Raw genomic sequence first — 23,377 nt, 5'->3', positions numbered from 1 at the left:
TATTACACTTTCCAGGTGTGCCAGCGTACCATATATCCCCACATTATGTACATATAATATCTCAAATAACATGATACAGTATTCTGATACTTGATGTATTGAGGTGGTGGAGGTGTTCAATAAAATTGATTGTTCTTTAACAACCACTCTTTGAGCTTGACAGTTTATTAAGAAAGGGAAACATTTCCAGGAGGTGGTTTTTATGTCACTGATGTGTAGTAAATTCAAATTCAGAAATTATTGTGTACTGTATTGCTCTTTCTGTAAATTTTTATTTAAATGTTTATCTTTAAATGTCTGTTAGCTGAATTCTTTTGAATTTTCAATAGCGGTTATTTCATAAAAATGGAAGGTAATTTGTCTTTTACTTACATATCTTATTAAATACATTTGTTCAGAAAATCAATTCAGAAAACTTCAGTATTGTTGTTGTATTTCCCATTGCACTCTCTACAATAGTATTTGCAGTCAGGTTGCCTTTTTTCTTCCATCGCTTGTTCTTTGTGTCACATTTTTACCCTCAGCATCCCTGACATGCACTGTGGGTGACAATCAGAGTAGAGTGATCATGGACAAAACCCCTAATTAAAGAAAGTGCTTCTTCCCGAGATGACAGAGACAGTGTGGGAGAGAGGGCTGACCTTATTAACAAAGCCTAGTAGGTTAACACAGTGTCATGCCATCATTCAGATCATCCTTTCCCAGCTTGTCTTAGTAGTGACGGACTTGCTGTGTAATTACTACCTAGTGTCATGTCCTCTCTGCACATATTAAGACCCTATAGCACTGAAGTGTTATGATTTTACCCATCATGCACAGCCTGGATGTGTGATCTTGTGCCTTGGCGCAAATGGGCTTTATCTGCTTGGAGGACAAGATTTGAATCACTTTTACCATGGCTTATCTCAAGGTCAGCCTTTTGGAAAGAAGTAAAAGTGATCCTGCTTTTGCTTACTTATTGTGATGTTATTGAGCAAAGGCAGCAATCATACAGACACACGATAGAGCCACAGCAGTGGAGCAATATCCAGTTATCTAGTCTTCAGATTTTCAAATCCAAAAGAGATATTGATTTATTAGCTAGAATGAGCTCTTAAGCCCGTCTACCGGCCTCAACTCTGAGGCAATTAAAGGCATATCCCACGTCTATGTGATATGTTGGTGTCCACAAACAGGAAAGAGGCCAGGTATGAGTGTATGTTCAGTAGTTTCTATCTAAACTCTAATTCCCACAACACAGTCTTCTCTATAATTGGAATGGCTGTAGGCTGGACTATATAGGTTATTTTGAGTACATAAATAAGGCAAGTGATGGGACAAAGAAGAAAGTCTGACACATTTTAAAAGTATATCTTAATATAAACATTTTATTCAGTGCATTTTTGTGTATACAACAAATAATAAACAACTGGAAGTTATCAGACAGCCACAATGTCTGCCTGTATATGTTGTTTTATCAGATTTAGCCTGGTAGTTTGGAACACATGATCCAACATGGGTTAATACACATAGCCTACATCATGCAGCTCTAGACCAGAATTCCCTGCTTTCTCCCATGCAACAGATAGGTTCACCTAATACAAACCACCTCTGGAGGAAACCAAGAAAAGAAAGCCTCCCAGAAGCATGTACCAGAAAAAAGTTATGTAGCTGAAGGGAAGAGAGTACATAGCCCACAAAAAGGGTCCTTTTTGTACATAATTGTGTTTGTACATGCCCTGTGCAAGAAAGGGAAGATGTTCATTTTTGAATGTTTTTTTCTTTTTTTTTCCACTTTTACAAATATGACGTGTCCTATAAAATGTTAAGCCACCTAAAAGTCCACAGTATTCTTTTTTAATATAGAAAATATTGTCACCACAATAAGTTACTCAAACACATAACAAGCATCCTGGGAAGGGGCTTGCACCATATTCCTATGGTGAACTGTATCAGTCAATAGAAGTCGACAAAAAAGGATGGCGGGGAGGTCGAATTATGACACAAGCACAAAGGGAGGAAACAGATCACGAGGACAAGAGACGGAGACATTGTGACACAGTAGAAACAGAAGGGAATGGGGACACTGAATAGTCGTTTCATACCTCGGCCATCGAGCATATCAGCAAAAAGCACAACATCAAGCACGCTGACAACTCCAAAGTGTTAAAGATCACTTCCTTTTCCCATTGTTCCATTGTTTCCAAAATCTTAGCTTTCTCTCATCAAAAATGTACAATAAAAAAAAAAAAATCCAGCTTTGCCTCTATACTGGCTTGGTTTTCAGCGGCTTAAAGGGACACTCTTTCGTTCAGTCTTTGGTTTGCTGGAACCCCTTTCAATGGTGCAACAGCAACAAAAATACAAATACTGAACAATGACAAGGGAAGAGAACAAGAGGGGACAAAAACAAAACCAGTTAAATAAAAAGTCAAATAAATCAAATAAAAAGCTCCCAGCTAATTCAGAAAATTAGCAAAAACCAAGGTGCAGCTGTGGCATCTCTGAAAAGAAAGAAAAAAATTGCAAGAGCCACACTGTCCCTTATATTTCAGGTCAGCTGAACATAGGCTTCATTTTCCCATGCTAGAGAGCTCAGTCTCTGAGCGTGTGCACTAGGATGCAGGAGAGCTACCGTCTGGCTGGCCACAGTCCCAGCAGCACTAGGCTGTGCCACACCAGGGAGTTTATAGGCTTTGTATTCACAGAAGCATGGATGAGACAGAGATCAGGGCTTGTACTGTACCACTGCAGCCTTGTAGACCAGCACCGTTACTGGCTTTCCTGAACGCCTACATGTCTAACTTCCTGCCCCTGTCTGACAGATGCACGAGTGCTTGGTGTCTACATGACCTAAGAAAAGTTACTGTCGACAGGAAATTAGGAAAATAAAAAACATGAAAAGATGAGCTAACTGGTATGCTTTCACCACCAAAAGAGAATGATCAAGGTAATAAATAAATCTCAAGCCCAAAACAAAACTTTTAATTGTTTTTTTTTAAGTCCAGAATGGTATATATGCTGTGAAGTTTCTTACTATTGACGCTGTTTTGAGACGGAAACAATGAGTGACCAGGATGGTACCTAACTATTTTTATTAATGGTGTCTAGGTGTATGTGTGTGGTATATGGTATCGTAGCTAGTCCTGAACCGCTGATCGGAGAGAGAAGTCTGCTTGGATTCACGCTCTGCTGGAGGTAAGGTTTCGTGGTTCAGCCCCAGGCCTGGGTGCGGCTGCCGGGCTACGTTGACTCATTCTGGCTCACGGCTTTGCCTCCGTTGAGCACAGCTGAGGCACTCCGACTCTTGGTGGGTGTGCCGCTGCCAGAGCGGGAGAACTCTGTCAAGTCATGAAGGGATGGCTCTCTGTACATTGCCACTGTGGAAACACAAGAGAAGCGCATTCACGTTACAAAAACAACAACAGAAAACAATAATGGTAATTAATAGGATACAGGTATCAATGAAAAAATTTGCAGAATGCATCCTGTGTTGGTATAACATGAGATTTTACTTATAATTTCCTGCAAACTGCTGAATCAAGCGGTGACAGCAGACCAGGTCGGTGCTGAACTAAAAAAACAAAGCCTATATTCACAGCATGGCATTATAAATTCAGGAGTTGCTAATGCTTTGGCTTTGCTGTGTATGCAGCATCGGCCCAATATGCTTCTCAGCAGCCTTTTTCCTAAGAAATATCAGTAATCTGAGGTTCACAGTCTTTGGTTTCAGGATGTTGTCAACATCCTTCTGCCCAGAATGCTATTTGATGTTCATCCCTAAGGGAGTCTGTGGCTGAAACAGCAAACCCAGTCCTTCAGACACTTCACTTAGCCCAGCATTTTTGTTACAGCAGCAATCCAGAGACCATCCCTGTGTAAACACATCAATCACCAAAGCAGGATTTCATCGGGAAACTGCTGATGATTGGTGCCAGTCTTGTTAGTGACAGTATTGTATGATTATAATGGTGGATGACTGACCTCAGGATTATGGTATCACCTAAACGCTGCCGCTGCTATTCATTTTTAAACATAAATCCCCCAAAACAACCATCCATATTGTCATTTTTCCCATCCCTGTACACAAATCTTCCCATTTTTCCAATGACAGATACCATTCAACACACTACACACTCTCCCGATAAAGGCAGCTCTTTGTGGCATGCATCAGGACTTTAAGGAAGAATTGTAAGAGGATTTTCCTGTTTGGGTTTGAATGACGTGAACTGAACTTGCACAGTTGCTTCATCCAAAGGAAGACAGAATGAGAGGCTGTGGGCTGAGATTCACAGACTGGAACCAGAAGAGGAGTGAGTAATGGCTGGAGGAGATGCCATTGCCAGAGCAGAGACAGCTTCTTAATTGGTGCCCTGTAACACCACTGCCTCTGAATCTTTATGAGCTGCCGGAACAAATTCTCCTTTATTTCTCTTCCTCCCTCTTTCCCTTGCAAAGCTCTTTCCAAACCACTAGCTACATGTGGAATTTAAATGATATAAAAAGATTTTGTAAATACTGTGCATTACGGACTATTTTTAAAGTTTGTGCAAAACATGGTGATGTCTTACATCTTTTGGTATTACAACAAACATGTTTTTTCTTTTTCTTTTTCTTTTTTTTTTTGGATTTGCTGTTGGATCTCAAAAAATTATATTTCTTCTTTTAGATAAAATACACACAAGCCAGCTGAAGTCTCTTGCTTTTGGAATCAGTGAGAATTACTGTCTCACTCAGCCTACATCTATCTTCGTTATTCTCTCTTACTCTTTCTTAGTATTTCTCTCAGCATAAAGCAAGGCAATCATTCTCTGGCGATTGCTCTTAAGTGTTTTTGAGACCCCCTGGATGGCCAGTTAAATGAAACTGAAAAGCTATTATAGTGATCTCAGAGGGCAGACATGGACTCTTAATAGGATGCTGGCTGGAGGAGCTCCACCAAAGACCCAAGAAGGGGCAGCGTCATACTGGCAAATAGAAGAAATTAAGAGTTTACCTCCAAAGTGAAATATCCAACATTGAAATCAATGCTTATAACCCCTCATATATTATTAAATAGTTTATAGAAGTTTAACATTTTTTACAACATTGGTATGAAGATGATGTGTCTTTCCAAGAATATTTCATCTTTAATTTGAAGTGTTGTGGCTTGATTTCCATTTTAAATAAAAAATATATGAGCATATATGCCTTAATTTAGCCTTACCACAAAATTCTGTAAGTCTGTAAGTCACAATTCTGTAAAAAAACATCAGTCTATGAATCAAAATATCCATTCTAATACCCCCCCAATCCCAGCGTAATATACAGTAAATGAAAGTGACAGGGCAGCAACTCACTTGAGGTAAGCAAAATATATACAGATATCAAAGCAGCTACACATAAAACTTAATAATTAAATGTTTGCCTGTGTCACCTATGGTACTCATTGATAATTTTATGATAAAATACTACATCTGGTACTTCATAAAACCAAATAGTCACTCTAGGTTTAAGACTTAATGATCTTTTGACCCAGTTAGTCACCAATAATAACCTGACAGAACCAGTAGTAGTTAATATGCAGCCACACAAAATGTAGTGAAACTATAAAAAAAGAGCCAGTTCTGACAGACCCAAACTACTCAACAATCAACAATCTGAAGGAATTGTCCTCTTTTCCTCATTGTTTGAGTATTTTGTGCTGCAAGCCTTTCATTTCTTACTGAGAAAAAAACTCAGAGTGCTCTCCTTTTATCCCACTGAGGAGAAACAGATTCTCTCTCTGCCTCCTCTGTGTTGACAGGTAAATCTGTGTCTTGTTAAAGATGAAAGGACTGTGGCCTTTTCAACAGAGAGCACAGTACCATTTCTCTGTCTCTCCTCCATTTCCTCTGTTCTTCACTACCACACACATTGCATGGATGGGTGTGGTTCTGTGTGACTTTATTGTAATGAAAACTAAGTCCTTGGTGCTACTATTTAAAGGATTTAAACGTTATTGTTCCTGCTCATTCTGGTCACAGACAATGGCTTGGCCCCATTCTACACTGTATCTGCAGTGGAGTGTAACCAGCTAGAGGAAGCTAGGTCCATGCCAGCATCTCTAAGGAGAATGCTAAACGGCAAGGAGTCCTGTAGAAAGCAGCTCATTTAGTCTTTACTGAACAAGGACAGAAGGTATAAAGAAAATGGGCACATTTAATCGTGGAGAGAAGCTAGTGGGTTTTCTTATTGTGAACAATAACCCCTTTGCCAACTAGAAAAGTGACAGTACTGAATAATCAAGAGGCTTTCTCAACAAATTATGTAAGGCTGCACCCGACTCAGAATTTTGTCAGTCGAATCGGATTTGGCTGTTCAATATGTAGATTCCACTATTTGCTCCTTTGTTTTTCATATAGACTATCTGGCATCAGAAGATCAATTGGCATGAGTTTCAGTAATGATTTCCACCACATTAATATAGTCAAACGCAAGAGAGTCATGGGAACATATTTTTGAGCATTTAAAAATCAATATAAGACAGCTGCATATGGTGCAAGATTTGAATTGCGGCCTATTTGAATTGCTGACATAGAGTGTCGGGCTACCATATGGATTTGTTTGAATAATGAGACAGTCAGCAAACATGTATTTCTGTTTAAATCAAGCTTATAGCCTATTTTTTTTTAAAAACAACAACAAATGAAACAGTTTAAAATAAATTAACAGCATCTCTTCTTCAACAGGATAAGCCTACTTCTTTATTTCTCTTTAAACATAAAAACTAATAAACAAATCTAAACAAGAATAAATTAAGAAATAAAATTATCGAAGATTGGAATTATTTTTTTAGCATTTATTATTTTTAGTAAGCGTGCCAGCTAACCTTGCTAGAATATGAATATGAATATGAATATGTTTATGTTTCCCCTTATTTAGAATTCCTCATTGAAATATTATCCCTCTGAATTTTTGTAAGCTTTTATCGGTTTTATCTGGTTATTGTAATGCACACTGACTGACAAAACAACTGCTTGACTTGAACAATCTCCATCGACTGAGAGGTCTCTGACAGATGATTCGAGTCATCGACTTTCAAGGGGCAGCCTTAAAATTATGTAGTTAGGGGAACTTTAGCCCTAATGCCAAGCTTGGCATTGTCCTTAATGTTTAACAGTAAAATGTAAAAGAGGCTCTGGGCAGGCTCACCTTTTAGAGGTTTGGGAAGGAAATGGGCTGCTGGCTTGTTCTTCTTGACATGGTTCCCCTTCATGATTTCTCCTTCCTTGTTCAGACCGAGGTACCAGCCCCTGCCCGACTGCTGCTGCCGGTATATCATGGAGGAGTATGTCACATAATAGTTCTCGAACACCGACTCCTTGAATTTGCACTCTGGTGTAAAGTGTTCCTGGGGGGGGAGAAAGGAGATACAGATACAATGTATAGTAGTTGTTGGACAGTAATTCAAGAGTTGTTGACATCCTGTTATGAACAGAAGCAGCTGAAATACAATAGTTCATTACTTGAGAATGCAACTTAATCACGGTACACTGCGCTACACATCCAACACGCACTCGGGCATAGAAAGAGCGAAGAAGCTATCTCAAGTCTTAAGCCCCTGCTTTAATTTTTTTTCTCTTGAGAATCTTCTAATTCTATTCATTCCATTTACTGTAGTAAATAATGTAGCACTTTGTGGCATAGATAACAGTGATATGACAGATACAGAGGAGCATTAATAAAATATACAGGCAAGATGAAGAGTATATTCTCATTTTGCTCCTAGCTGTTAATTATGTATGGGCACTTCATTATCTTTCAGAGTATTGTCTGCTGTATTTAAGATTTTATTGGACATGATAGTTTATTACTATGTATCTAAGTAATAAACGATATATTTAAGCACTGACCTTTGTAAATTACAAAGAATGACTGAGATGCTTTCACAAGGTGGCTTTAATAGGTTTATGTGCACTTGGGTAGTGTATGGAGGGTGTGTATGTTTTCTCCACCTGTCTTTCAACATTATCCATGTACTTCCTACAGCCAGTTCATTAGTGAGAGAGATAAGGGAGACTTCTTTGAGACATTGACTTTGCTGCTCATCTTCTGGACTCCATACTGTGCAAGAGTTCTCTCCCCCCTCTCTGTTTGGTTTAGAATCCAGTGCCTATATAGGATTTGGCCATTAATGCTACAACAGGGTGGCTGAGGTTTATTTCCCCTGTGGCAAGATTTTGTGAGTGTTCGTGGGCATGGATGTATGTGTGTGCATGTGTGTCTTTGTGTGTGTGTGTGTGTACGCGCGCTTAGGTGTTTGATTGTGTGTTTGTCCAATTTGTGGAGCTGCTTGGGCAGTGAGTCTACAGAACAGAGTCTAATCAGTTAGAAGACAATTCCCCCTGAGAGAGATCGAGGGACAGTGCATGAGGGAAAGGCAACTTAAGACAACCAAAGCTAGTGAGCAATGAATTCTTATGGCACTTTGCAAATGAAAATACACATATGCAAACACTGCACACCACACTTCTTTAATTCTAAAGCCAACACCTTAACACTCAAGTTCACATATACATAGACAGTTTGAATAACCAATGGGTCAAATTCACAATGGGTACTACAAAGTGACTTTCTCAGAAGGAGATGGATGAATGCCTCAGTCAGACTGAGACAGGTCTACCCAGGATCACTCCTATCCCAGGTAAAAAACACCACTTGGTGTTTTTTAATTGGTGACATCCACCTATGCAGTGTTTTTTCAATTAATTAATCAAAAAACACCGCTAGGGTAGGTGTCATTGGTGAGAGTAATGACGTGTCCCCAGGGCTCACCATGACCTAAGTCCCGCTGTGAGATCATGACAAACAACATGTCACTACCAGACAGGAGGTCATCTATAATAGCCTGGCAGTTCAACGCTGTCGCTCTTCATGTGCAGCACTTAAAAGGACTTCAAAAGACTGAATGAGGTTCAAGTCTGATAATATGCTTTGCTCAGCTGTCAAACCTTTTGTATACAATATAGCTAAAACAAACAAAAGCTATGTAATGCAAAAGTAGTGAGCTGTAATGGTTTGGAATATGATCACTTGTTGAACTTGTTAAAAGAACTACCATATAGAATCACACCTCCTGTCACACCCAGCTACAGACACCATTTGAGACAAATCCCAGCCCTACCTACAATAACTGACAACCACACCCATTCATCATCCCCTCTTGCTGATCTCACCTTTACAGGGACTACACCATACAAAAATCTCTGACAGAAACAAAGCGGAAGTCACAGGACGCTTGTGACATATCACCTCAATGGGATACATCCTGTTAGCTCAGCTCTAGTTATCAGTTAAGCTGCAACTTCACAGGGGTACCGAACACTCTATTTGAATAAATGCTAAGCCCACCAGGAGGGCTGCAGAATCAACTGGGAGCATGCAGTGTTACGGTTCACTAAGAAATTAGAGCTGCAAACAGCTTTAGTTTCGGACATAAGAGCCCTTAAACCGTAAAGACAAAAAGGCTGACAGACTAGTTAAGTAAAATGACAACATGTATTTCTTAACCTCTGAGGTTCTGGGCTAGGATTGTAATCATTGTTTGTACCAAAGACATATTTTGTCTTACTGAGCTAACATAAGTACACACATAGTTTTACAATTTACACACCATTTGTCCACACAGGTGCTAACCAGTAGTAATCAATAGTACAATGACAATAACATGGTCCCTGACTGGCTTCCTACTCACTAATGCCGCCATTTGTGTCCCAAGCTAGGCTGGATACCTGCTCTCTGTAGCAGTAGGCAGGTGGATTTCTCTGTCTCACCCGGATGCTCCATAAGATGAGTGAAGCAGAGATAAGATGTATATCAAGAACTCCTAATGCCTAACTGATAATAGTGCTAGCACTACAATTTAAGCACTAAACTGATAATGACTACAGATTCCACACCTTGAGAATATGATGCAAAATGAAAAAACAAAAAAACAAATGAAACAAATTACTAACAAAATTTTCTATTGCCAACAGTGTTGAGTCTGATGTCAAATATATATTATGGTGTAAGCAACCCAATTAGAGCCCATGAACTACTGGGCTTTCAATGAGGAGCAGTAGAAATTGAGGCTGCTATATATTAGATTAAAAATCTGGAATGTAACAAAACGCTCCTAAACTATGTTGGAAATACATTAATCCATCAGTTTACCATGACATGCAGCTCTATTGAGGTTGAGGATGGCTATCCAGCTGTTACCCCCTGCTGTGAGGATACAGTGTAAATAGAAATGTGTTTAGCAGTAAAATGGCACATGAACCAACAGTAATATATTTGGCAAATCACTATATACAGCATACAGTAAGTTATGGAGAAAAAAAATTCAACTGAGTTCAGCTAAAGCTATAATGAGATGGCAGTAGTCAGTAGTTTGCCAAATCAAGTGTCTATCTTCCAGTCAAGTATTTTCTATTCCTTTATGTATTGTATTGGCTAAATATAAGTTGAACCTAATTATAAGACGACTCTACCTTTTCCAACACCTCATCTTCAAGGACCCATTGAAGGTACAACACACTTTTACACTGGTCCTGTTGGGAGAGTTTCCCTGAAATACTATTAAACCAAAGAGAAGAGCGTTCTTATCCTTGGATCTCTTTGTCTTTGTGAGCTCCTCGTCATCTGTGACAGCAGTAATTCTTGGTTGTTTGACAGATGATTCAGTTCATGATCCTTTTCTGCAGTAAAAGGCGTCAAAAGACACTTTGGACACTTTCATGTTCATTCATCATGAATTTATTTCCTCCATGGCAGAAAACTTGTTCCATGAGCCTTCACAAACTCCTGCAGGTTAAACAAAACACTTTTAGGACTGCCAGACTCTAAAAGACACTATAAACAGACTTGAAGACACTCGCCAGCCTACCAACATACAAGTAACCCTTAATGCAACACCAGCACTCTCTTCATTAAAAAAAAATATCTGATGTTGTGAACACAAAATTATCTATCTATCTATCTATTATTCCAGAAAAAAAAATCTTATACTTGGACCAATGCAGTATTTAACAGAAAGTGTTTCCTTTTTTTTATGTTTATGAAGGTATAGGTATACAACCTATTAAAGGGCCTATGTGACTCCTTAAGCAAAATAATAAAAGCAAACTAAGTATACTATTGAAAGGTTTCTGTTGTTTTCCTGCTAGATCTTGGAGGGGATGCAAGACATTTTCTGTGACAGACAGCAGTTTGCACAGCATCCTCCTCTCCAAACTGTTAACAGCTCTCGAGTAGTTCCAGCACTGTCCAAGTGTTTTTGATCAGTGTATCCACTTCACTTGCATTGCCAGCTCTGATGTTTCTGCACTAGCAGATTGCTGCAATATTGCACTCACAACAACAGAGTGGTAAAAGATTTCAACGATTTCAAAGGACCTCAAAAAATAAGGACTGCCTTGGACCTTCCCATAGGCAACTTAGTATTGCCCTTCCAGTCCAGTCTGTTGTCAAGGATAAAATATCACTATCCCTCAAATTATGGCATTATTCAAAGAAAGTTAGTTGAACCTTAGATGTTAAATGTGGTCTGTGAGATCTTTAGTGGTAAGCTACGGTATGGCTGTGTTCTTCAGATATTACACTGATAACCTGGACTATATAAGTATATACAAGTATAAGTATACAAATAATTTGTGCAAACATCAAGAAGACAAACACTTCAAAGTGTTGCAGGAAAAAGGAGAATCAACAAAATTTTCATGCTGTGCTTTACTTATTTGGCCTCAAATTGAACTTGATGTTAGATCTAAGCTTTTGTCTAAAGGAATATTCGATTTCTTTCTCCCACCTCACTCTCTATCTAATTATAAAAATCAGATTTTATTTATAATATTTTGTCTTCCATTGCTTTCTTGGTCTTTCTTGTACATTGTTAATTTCTTGACTGTTCAACTCTTTCAATACCATGCCCATGTCTTCTTTCTTTCTTGCTCTCTGACTCTCTGTTCTTCTGGTCAGCTCGATTAGCAGCAGTAGTCTTCGAAAGGCTGGGCGGCATCCATCTCAGTTATGCACGAGCAGCAATTGGAAGCTAAATAATGGGTTGCTCAGCTCTCGAGCCAGGAGTTCTGTTCTACCTCTAATAATGAGCTTATGTGGATTTGGCTGGTTACACTCACCCTGGAGAAGACTAAGAGTCTATTGATAAACAGACCCATACAGACAGATACAGGCACATCTCGTGCCAAGATGGAGAAGAGGCTGCTGGCCGGTACTGCTGTATCGGAGTGGGTCTATGGACAACAGTCTCGCTCAGACTGACACAAGTAAGGGCCAAAATGGCAGGGGATCCCCATTTCTATTCTATCAGGGCTGTGATAGACAGAAACATTCACATTCTTCTGAATGGGCTCCAGTCGCGTCTCCTTCAGTCAATAGCATATCTATTGTTCACTGAAACCAATCTCCTAGTGAAAAAATCTCACATCACTTAAATCATGACTCCAGTGCCAGATGGAGCGAGGGGAAATCACTTTAAAAATAAAAAGCAGGACACTATCTGCATAGGAATAATATCAGGCGTGTCATTTCCCTCCCCCAATGTCTGTATGGTGGTTTGGCTAAATGGACTTTTAATGATCCCATTACACTACACAGGCTTTTCTTTGAAATATGACAAGTCCTTGTCCGAATGATGCACAGCTGGCAACCTCACTAACACAATGTCCAGGCAAGTATTTTTTTGTAAAAGCTAAAATTATTACAGCATTCTCTTATATATTCAGTTGGAAGCTGTGCCCCTTTCATACAAAACCGTTTAGGCTGAAGGAAAATGGCTCTAGTGCATTTGATACGATTAAGATTTAGATGAGCTGCATACATACCACTGTTGAACAAAAAATTGTGTTTTATAGTCTTGTTGCTGGGAGGTATGTGATACATTTCTCCACATTTTATAGGAGTGGAATAGACAAATCTCACATAACATCCCTGTTCATTCTTCTTTTTGGAAACATCTGCGAAGGGATGAGCAGTGTTTTCATTTAACTTTATAGACCTTGCTGCCTTAAGCTATGCTGTAGGACTTGTAGGATTGGTAAACAAGAGAAAAAGAGGATTGGAAGCTTCAGGGCTTCCCTTTCATGTACTACACCAGCTTCATTTTTTAAATATAATGCAGTGCCAACGGTAACATCTACTTTTGCCTCCTCTTGCCCTTTGAGGTTCATTGGTATTCGTACAAAGAGTACCTCACAAAAATCAGTGCAACTCAAGAAAAATACATGAATATTTATCAGGATATCAGGAATGATTTTTTAATCATCACAGTTTGAGCTTAAATTAGGTTAAGACCCCAAAACATTCGCCTAAGAAATCCTTCCTTCTCATCACCCCTCCTCTTTTGAAAGTCTCTGTAGTGACAGGCATGCAAATCTCATTTCAGTAGAAATTTTTCACATGCAGCTGTACATGTAAACACGCCTGTAAATATGTATAAAACATCTCCACTGTAAGTGTCTCACCTCCCTATAATTCCTGTTCTTGCATACAAAAATTTCTTAGACAGAAATTCATGTATACATGTCTTTCTAAATGAAGTGAGTTTTATCTCATGGGAAAAAGGGCAGGGAGATATTGAGAAGGGTGTTGAGTTTTACAACAAGGGGGAATCCTGGCTGAAGTTATGGCAGTATTGCCTAAGCTCTTTGCGATCCAATAACTGCCTAGAGGAGGACACGTTTAAAGGCTGATGCAAGTGTTGAGCGTAACGCACTGAAGGATGTTCCCCTGCACATTTTTAATATCCATGAATGTAAAACGGACATGCACAAACACACACAGACAGACACACACTGCCCATCTGGGAAACCTCTTGTACTCTAGCACACAATTACACAATTCAGCAGCAGTGGTATGGGTAACTGTAAAATGAATATTCCATTAGCACGGCAGTCATGTCAAGAAAACACTATCAATTATGATGCACTCGCAAGCATCATTCTGTTGGCTTCAGGGGAGTAATTACTGACCAATAATGTTTTCCTGATCCAATCAGCAGCAGGAAAAATACTAGCATAATGGATCCGATCTCCTCTGTAAATATATTGGCTGGATTTTTTTACAAGACAAGCCAAATCAATGCTGCACACTGCCCCATGTGTATTCAGCTGCCATATCGAAACTAAAATGACACCAATTATGCCAATGGAATCAGGGCTGAGTGCTGTTCTAGTTTCTTTGCGGCCATCAATGCTTGTGAGACTCACAAAAGCTAATGCTACGGCTGGGCAGTGAAGCCAAATCTTGCTAAATCCGGCTTTTCAGCGTCCTGGTCTTTTCAGCTTGGTGGAAGTGGATTAAAAAGCACCTTTAGTTAAAGATAAAGTACACTCATAGCGTTCATTTGTTTGGGAATAAATTGGAGAGCTTTAAGCTAGTGGAAAAGAGCCTTACAAATACCAAATACAAATAGACACACCCACACAGGGTACACGTTCAAGCCAGTAGCACACACACATACACACAAAACACAAACCAGTTAATGACACAGCTCAATGGAGTGAAACCTTACAGCATTGGTTATTTACCAAAGGCATTGTGCTTGCTAAATGGTTGAAAAGGCATGGGTGTGAGCCAACTACATATCTAACAAGAGTGTACTAAAATTAAAATACACAAGTACTCGCACGTGATATACACACTTATTTGCTGGCTTTCTGTCTGTATTTTTCTCTTAATCTTTATTCTACAAACATACAAAGAATGATATTTTATTATTGTACTCTCAAGAATAAAATATGCTCTCTGCATCTCTTCTACAAGGTTTCAGTGACTCTCCTGAAGCAAGGAGGATTTAATGCGAGTCTCACATTCTTTTCTTTTTACCTCACCATAGCCATACTTTTATCTTCTCCTGTGCATTATTCAGATTACCTTTCTTCTCATTTTAGACGGCTGGCGCAGTACCTTATAAATGAGTAACTGTGTGAAGGGTTGGATGTCTTGCTCAGGAACCCTTTAACAGGCATTTTACATACAAAGGACCTGTAAACCTCAATGCTAAACTGATAAATATCTCCACCCAAAGAGCTCTGAACTCTCAGCGTTACTAACACTCACACAGAGCAGTCTAGACGAGACTCAACTGGAGCCTCAGTGACTCACACTAATTCAAATATGACCCACCAGGAAAATTAATAACACCACTTCAAAGGCACCTCATGAGATATGTGGACACCACTTAGCTCAGTGTCTAAAAATATACACGAAGATCTGAAAACATATAAAGAGAGCTTATATTGCTTTTTTTTCCAGACTCAGTAGAAATATTCTCAGGATTGGGGTAGTAACTGTATGTTGTTACGGATTATTTTAGATTATGTTTTTCTCGTGGATTGCCGTGTAGAATAAACAACATTTCTGATGTAAAGTTTACAAAAGTGGAAGGGCAATCAGGGAAATATAGGATAGTAAAGTAAAATACATATTAATTGGTTCTTCCTCTCCCACACATTGATGCTGAATATGGATGAATATATTTTCACTGGTGCATTCTGCCTCACCCACACATGTGCACTCTTTTTCACACTCCTCATTTCTCTCACTCTCTCACGGCCTCTTTTTCTCGGTGTATGTTCTCCGTTGCTATATGTACAGAACAGACAGTTATGTACAAACAGATGCACATGCACCAGATGCATATGTGAGTCAACTCATTCTACACTCTAAAAGCCATTTAAAATAATGCTATCAAAAGAAATACATAACATCAGATTAAACCCAAACATACATAAATGTATAATGTAGAGTATATATGTATATCATATGCATCCTATTTATTACATTACTGTATACTGTACAGTATGTATTTATTCACATCTCCATTCATGCATTCACTTACGCACACGTGTACAATATTGGAAGATATCCAGATCCCCGTAGCAGTGCTCCATTCCCCCACCCAGACTACGTCATCTGTTGTCTCTCCACTGTTGATTGGGAATCTCCCTGCAATACTGACCTGCTATTGGCTGGCTTAATGTGTGGCTTTAAGGCAGCACTTTACCATAGCAGCAATTCCAGCAAGACAGGGGCTATTAGGCAGCCAGCTACACATTCAATTCAATTCCCTCTCTAATATAGCTGAAACAGAAAGCTCTACAACCCATCCCCCAACTGCATTATTCCAATTTAACACACCTACAAGATGTATTTCACATGGGTGCTGGTGTTTAAAACAGCATAGACGATATGTGCAGCTAGAAGTATTGTTTTTAGATCGTAGCTTTGTTGTCTTGCACTATTTGACTAAACTTTCACACATTTATACATCACAAAAACACAGGGATAAAGAACAGATTCAGTGCTTGCAAGTACAGTTAGGTATTGTTTAGATTAGGGATGCAAATTTTAAGCGATTTCCTTAATTGATAGTCGGCTGTGTTAACAATTGATTATCAATTAATCATTAATAATTCATGTAATACGGTGGACGTTTTTCAATAATAAAACTGTTTTAGTCACTGACGTGACCTATGTTCGACACAAAATCAGTGTACATTAGGAGTTCAAAGAACAGATAAACACAAAGTTAGTTGAATGATAAATTATTTTATTTTAATTAACCTATTTTAATTTAAAATTGAAGAGCTCCCTCTCCCGTCTGTTGCTGTTCAACGACTGGCTAGACAAAATCCAAAGTATTAAACACATAAAACAGCTGTGCAATTTCCAGGCCTCATTAAAGAACATCAATTAGATCAGACTAGGTGTGTTGGACACATCTAACAATGAATTAACAATTAATCAAAAGTTCTGTAGCCTTCAACAGTAAATAATCCATAATGTTATCTAATAAATGTAAAACAGGTTACCCCAATCTCCCCACAATGGACTTCAGTCTGATTTTATATTAAATAATGCGCATACCTGATCTACATGATGGAGTGATGTGTGTTGTTGACTGTAGCTTACGTTTGTCCAGCTGGAAACAGCTACTCAACTGGAACAGACGCACAAATACTGTCACACTGACTTTATCAGTCCATGAAATCTTTCAACATTTGGGCCTACTGCCACCGCATGTATGCATGTATAATGAAAGCAGTGGAGTGTCATTTATACAGTTCAACACTTTTGTGCTGATTTAGTTGAAGCATGTGTAATTACAGCCCTGGTTGTCTGGACTCTGGCACTGCTCTCTTCTGTCTGACACTCAGATGTTCGCTGCCTCTGTTGAAGACACTAGTTTAGCATCAGCATAACTAGTTAACTCAGATAACTAGCTAAACCGGACAACCACCTCAACTCCATGGAATTTTCACAACTTTATGCTGCAGTGTTCATCAACAGGTTTGCCACAGTGAGCGGAGCAAGACACGCTACCACTTTTTTTCTTCCTTGGATGGCAGGAAGGTGCATTTGTTTTACAATTTGTGTGGCCCTTACAACAATAAATAAATGCATGAATCTTTCCCTGTCTCACTTGCATAGCAGTGATAAGATATACCTTTAAAACTGCTTATTATCTTCAAAAGGGGAAGCTATTACAAGGCAAAGAAAATAGGACCCGGGACAGAACCTTGGGGTACACAATAAGACAGAGTTGCACATGAGAATGCATTGTTAATGACAGCAACTGAAAACTGTCAGTGAGGCAGGACGAGAAGCACTTCTGGGCTGGTCCAGAGATAACTAAACACTGCATTACTGTGAAAAGGTACACACTTGGATTCTACAGTACAGTAAAAGCTTATTCTCCTGCATCATTGTGCATCAAGATTTCACTGAAGACTCTGAGAAGAGCTGCTACATTGAAGTGCAACAGATGGAAACAAGACTAAAATTTAGCAAGCATATTGTGCTGTTCTAAGGTTGTCGTAAGCAGTTGGCCGTCCACTTTTTTCCTAAAACGTAGGCTGCAAAAGGCAGTTCAGAAATAGGCCAATACTTCTACTGCTGCTAATGTTTATAGAGCCTTTGCCAGCAGGATCCATCTTTATCAAATTAATCTTACAGCTTGCTGCATATGCTTAATTACTGACAGCCAAGCTCATATCATTAAAATCACTCACTGGGAGCTGTGGACTGCTGGGGAGCAATGTTAAATACAGCATATGAATGTGTGTGGGGGAAGGGGTCGAAGGAGTATGTTTTATTTCAATTATTTCTGTATATTCCCCCAAGGCATGCTTAGCTGGGGCAGCCCCCATGGATATGTTGTCAAACAATTGCCAGCGCTCATTAAAATGTAATTATAGGCAGACCATACAACATTCACAACATGCTATAGTGATTATGTTGTCATTCTTTTGGTCTTACAAATGCTACTGTACATGGAGTGAGATCTCTTTTTCTAAACATAATTGTTGACTAGAAATTAGATGGATGTTATCAATTGATTAAATTATTAAAATATATTTGGAAAGACCTTTACATTGCTATGGACAGCAGTTGGTTTTACTAACTATTACCTGCTGAACGACAGGTAAAACAACACAGTTGTTCTCAGATTTTTTTTCAGGCTGATTATTTTTCTGTGTTCATATTGATAAATAAACCTTCACTCTTTTAACTGCAAAACTATTGGTCTTCAAATTGAAAATATAACATTTAGTATTGGATATGTTTAACGATCCCCTCCAGACATGTTTTAAGATTAATATAAAGTACTCTACTTTGAATAATAATTTGTGTCTGTGGTTTTTCCACATCAAAAAATCAGATTATCTTCGTCATCACATCGTTAAAATTACATCTACTCCTTCTCCATCATTAAAAAATCCAGAATCTGTTTCCAAACTAGTAGTGATGTCACATATCATGCTTGTAGGTCTTAAAGTTTTTTCAGTGAGCGCAGAGAAACATTCGTCTGTCAGCAGTTGAATGTGAAAGCAGCCTTCTAGTGTCAAATTATATCCTCCTGAATAGTGAAGTGCAGACATCCAACTGAAGTAAAACATATTTTTAAATTGAGGGGGACTTAAAAATATGCTAGATATTTTATGTAACAAGTATTGGAATATATTTATGTACATGTTGACAAATGTTGTTGATCCCTTGACAGAAATAATCACTTTGTTATTCCTCCATAGGAAGGTCTGAGCATAGCCTAAACAACAGAACAGTACTCTCAAAGCTGATATGGATTCAGTTAGATGTCTGAAACTCAGCCAGAGTCAGATGGAACCTGAGGGTATTGACACAGTCACTCAAGGCTTGGCCTACAGCATGTGCTGGGCTGAAATATAAACACTGTTATCATTACAGTGATACAGTGATTTGAAGTGATTTGTTACAGCGATTATGTATCTGCACTGGGTGATATCAGTCTTTTATTTACATTTATTACTGTCAAATAAATTTTAGTTATTAATGTTGGCAACATTGCAATTGAACGGCATCATGCTAGTTCATGCAATTTTCATGCTTAACTGTCAGTGGCAGCTGATCGGTTACCAGCTTTCTAGTACCTTATCAACCATGTTAATTAATGTATTTGTGTGTTTGCGTGTGTGTGTGTGTGTGTGTATGAGAGAGTGAGACCAGGGGACAGAGAGGCCAGAGGGCCAATTTTCATCCTTCAACACATTACTGCCAAGTCTGTAATAGATAATATGTCAGCAGCAGCTGCAGAATAAAAAGCTACAAGATCATTAGGTTTTCTTTGCTGTTTCTAAGCTTGTTTCTATCAATCAGGATTTTCCCTGCCTACTGAGACCTTTAACCATACAGAACAATCTTTACTAATTTGACTATGTGGATTGTCTGCCAACAGTGTATGTGTGTGAATGCCCTCTGGGTGCACAATCCACCAGCCTGTCAGTCTCCTCAGTGACGCCTGCCACACAATGCGATGGTGGCATTTGGGAGGGAGATGAACAGGAACATCGTTCGGCCTGCAACTGAATTATTCATAACCTTGCACATTTAATCAAAGATGAAGAGCCAGCTGCCACAATCGGATATGACACTGCTCCGCCTGCTTACACAATCCTTGAACTTTCTATTGACACTGAATTATATCAGAAAATGATGCCGTTCTTTCATCGGGCTTTGGATGATGTTGTGTCTAAGTGGGCACGGTAAGAGTGAGTTACCCATTTCCACAAATAATAGAAATAAAAACAAGAAGTGAATATCATATAACACAAAATAATTGTTTTTCTTTTAAAGATCTATCCTCTCCTTCACATGTTTTTGTTGTGCTTCTTCCCAGTGCTCATGTCACCATAGTAACTGAGACCCGACATTCTGTCTGCATAGAGCTGGATAGATCAGCTACCTACCATAGAGCCCGGGACCCCATCCTATACACACATGCACACATATATTCATAAATGTATTAAGTGAGACACTTACTGATGTGTACAGATAGCCCTCACTGTTCATAGCCAGATAGAGTTTGGTCTGCACCCCCTGGATGGCCACCACTCGCAGCCCCACTGGAATAAGGTTGAACATGGCTGGAAAGAGATGAAGAGAGACAGAGACAAAAGTTAAAGGATATATTTTCACCTCAGTTAAACACTAAAACAAAAGAATGAGGCAATGAGTAAAAGAAATTCTAAACATACTGTATTTATACACAGCTACCATAATTTCTTATTTGTTTATTGATTGTAATAGATGTAACACATATGATATGAAGCATCTGAGAAATGTTCAACAACGAAAGTTGCAAAATTAACACTGCCTTTGTTTTTTTGTCAAAAAACAAAATCAGAAACAAGAGACAGAAGCAAAGAAAAAGTTGACTTGATGCATCTCATAATGTTTTATATTCACACAAATGAACTGAAATCACAGGCTGTATAAAGTTAAGCCTAAGTATTACAAACACAATATGTAAAATTTTTAGAGATTAAAAATCGAATATAAAGACAAATTCAAATTGTATAGCTAAATGTAAGTTGTGATGCTGTTATCTGACAATGCTGCTCTATGGACCTGATGTGACACAGCATTACGGCATTGAATGCCATCAGTTTCCATGGTCAAAATACAGCAAAGAGGACAAAGCATTTAGTGGCATGTTTGCAAATTCGATTTAACTGATAAAATTCTGCTTGCTTAAATAAATGGTATCACTACTCAAATGTATGAGATAGTTGGTATTAGCTGTGTTGTTGCATTGTTGTTTTGTTGCCTCTCCATTCACACAGCAAAACAGGATGCACTTGCACACCTCTGTTCACTCTGTAGAACACACATATATAAACCAGGCTGTGACCAGCGGGGCTGAGTGCAAGTCGTGAGGCTGAGAGAGCCACAGCAGCCCAGCTGGTCAATGAGGTACACCTCTACCTAATTAATGTCAGCCTGTACTGTATATGAGTATTGTGTACGTGGGTATCATAAGATGCTGGCAGGGAACCCATGGGCCATGTGGTGATGGCATCCCAAACAGTGATGCTATCACCACTGCTGTGGATTTTTTGTTTTACCCCTTTGATAAAACCAAATAAATTAGAATCCACAGGAGAATGATAACATTCTTCTGATATTTCCCTCTTGCTTGTTGAGACACATTGGGATAGGGTCTGCCAGGGTTTAGACACATTATATATACTATATATAGACAATATTAAACTTGCATTCTCATATCAGTTGAGTTGTGAGTCATGGTGTGCCCTTACTATAAGTCCTCTTTTCCACCACTTTGTAGATCCCTATCTGCAATCTCCTTTGAGCTAAGTGCACTATAGAGGCTTTGTGATGGTCTATTTCATCTGCCTGCATCACTTTAACACTGCAGACGTCCTGATTCATGGGGTGGTTGTGGCTCGTGCACTATGTAATTGTAGGGTTGGTGGTTCAATTGGTGGTGCAATTCCTGCCTCCTCCTGTCTACATGCCAAAGTGTCCTTGAGCAAGACACTGAACCCTGATTGCACCCGATAGTCAGGACCGCACCATGCACGTCAGCTCTGCCGCCATCAGTGTGTCAGTGTGTATGTGAAGAGGTGAATGAGAAGCACTTTGTCTGCTAAGGTAGAAAATTGCTATAGACAGTACTGTAAATACAATCCATTTACATTTACCATTCCCTCTGGGCTTTCATTGTAAACAACAGTGATAGGAATGCATAATACTTGGTAGAGTAAACAGGCATTGTGAGCATACAGTATACTTGTTTCAATGGGAAATGCATTTAAGTCCCAGATTCACTTGTTCTGATTGTCTGTCTTCCATTTCTCTCTGAGACAATCGTCTGTTTTTTATTTCTGTTGTCATGTCCCAAGTGACACATTTATAATAATATAACAATCTTAGTATATCAATAACAACAAAAGAATGTTAGGATTTTGGACAGGTAAAGATCCCTATTTACAAATCTATTTACAAGAAGCAACGTTTCTAAAACAACTGTCAAACATATAGTGCTTTAGTCTAGTCTGCAGTAAAATACCCAATAGCATGAGTTCTCAATGTTAAGCATTTACCATTTTTTACGTATTCATTATACAATCTGAACTTGTGTCCATAAAGTAATTAAATAAAAGACGCTCTCTCCTGAAACTGACTTTTCCTTACTGGTGCAGTGTTTTTGCAGTGTAATTGCCTTAATTAAATTCTCAAGTACAATATGGTTGAGTTACTTTGTTAACTAACTTCAACTCCCACTAAATTGCACCACTTTTCAAACACATATAGTGGTTTGTGAGAGCCATATAACAGTATACTGATTAAAAGATGGCTCCCTAGGAAAGACACACCAGTCTCAAGCTTGACGACAGATTGGTTTATCTTTTCTGGGAGAGTATCTGGTGATGCCTGCTTTGGCTGCTATGTACAACAGATGCTGCCAGAAAAATGCATATCTCAAACAGATAGGACTTACTATTTACAACCTTGGTATCTGCAGTATTTTTAGGTTTACTGTACAATAATCTTGTGCATGTGTAAAGCTGACAAACGAATGATAGATCTGTATGCTAAATTTGTATTCCATCACTATGGTAACAAAAGGCAATGTTGTGTCAGCACCTTCTCTGCACTCAGATGCACTAAGAACATCTTATGTCAATCCTAATACAAACTATACTTATTATTAGTATACGTGCATAATTATATAATGACAAGTTCACAACAAATCGCTTCCAAAAAATTCTAAACAAATGATTGGAGGGTCTCAAACTAAAGACATGGGAGATCATTACAAATAAAGAGTACACAGTTCTCCCAGAGAAGACGAACTTGGAAAGAGCATGCCATAACTGGGTTGTTTTAGTTAGGGCTGCAACAAACAATTACTTTCATTATCTATTAATCTGCTGATTATTTTTTCAATTAATTATTTTGTTTATAAAATGTCAGAAAATACTGATAAATGTCCATCATGTTTTCTTCATGTCCTAGGTGATGTCATCAAATGTTTTGTTTTGCCCAACCAACAGTCAAAGCCCCAAAGATATTCAGTTATTAACGATAT

The 23,377-nt window shown here is 38.7% G+C and overlaps 1 protein-coding gene across 5 annotated transcripts in view; it reads right to left on the bottom strand.

Annotated features, from left to right (window-relative positions):
- Positions 1-1,338: 1,338 nt before the first annotated feature.
- The window catches only part of fgf13a (fibroblast growth factor 13a), a 117,488-nt gene continuing 95,449 nt past the window's right edge, over positions 1,339-23,377 (bottom strand). For all 5 annotated transcript variants that reach the window (XM_044363267.1, XM_044363269.1, XM_044363265.1 and 2 more), the window contains 3 exons: positions 20,305-20,408; positions 7,153-7,351; positions 1,339-3,359 (listed from right to left, as the gene is read on the bottom strand). In XM_044363267.1, the coding sequence (XP_044219202.1) occupies positions 3,223-3,359; positions 7,153-7,351; positions 20,305-20,408 (440 nt within the window). In that variant the 3' untranslated portion in view covers positions 1,339-3,222. The remainder of the gene's footprint in view (positions 3,360-7,152; positions 7,352-20,304; positions 20,409-23,377) is intronic.

Source organism: Thunnus albacares, chromosome 10 (assembly GCF_914725855.1).
Source record: "Thunnus albacares chromosome 10, fThuAlb1.1, whole genome shotgun sequence".
Classification (NCBI taxonomy): Eukaryota; Metazoa; Chordata; class Actinopteri; order Scombriformes; family Scombridae; genus Thunnus; species Thunnus albacares.
Note: the sequence above shows the minus strand (reverse complement) of the source record. Positions and strands in the feature narration are given on the sequence as shown.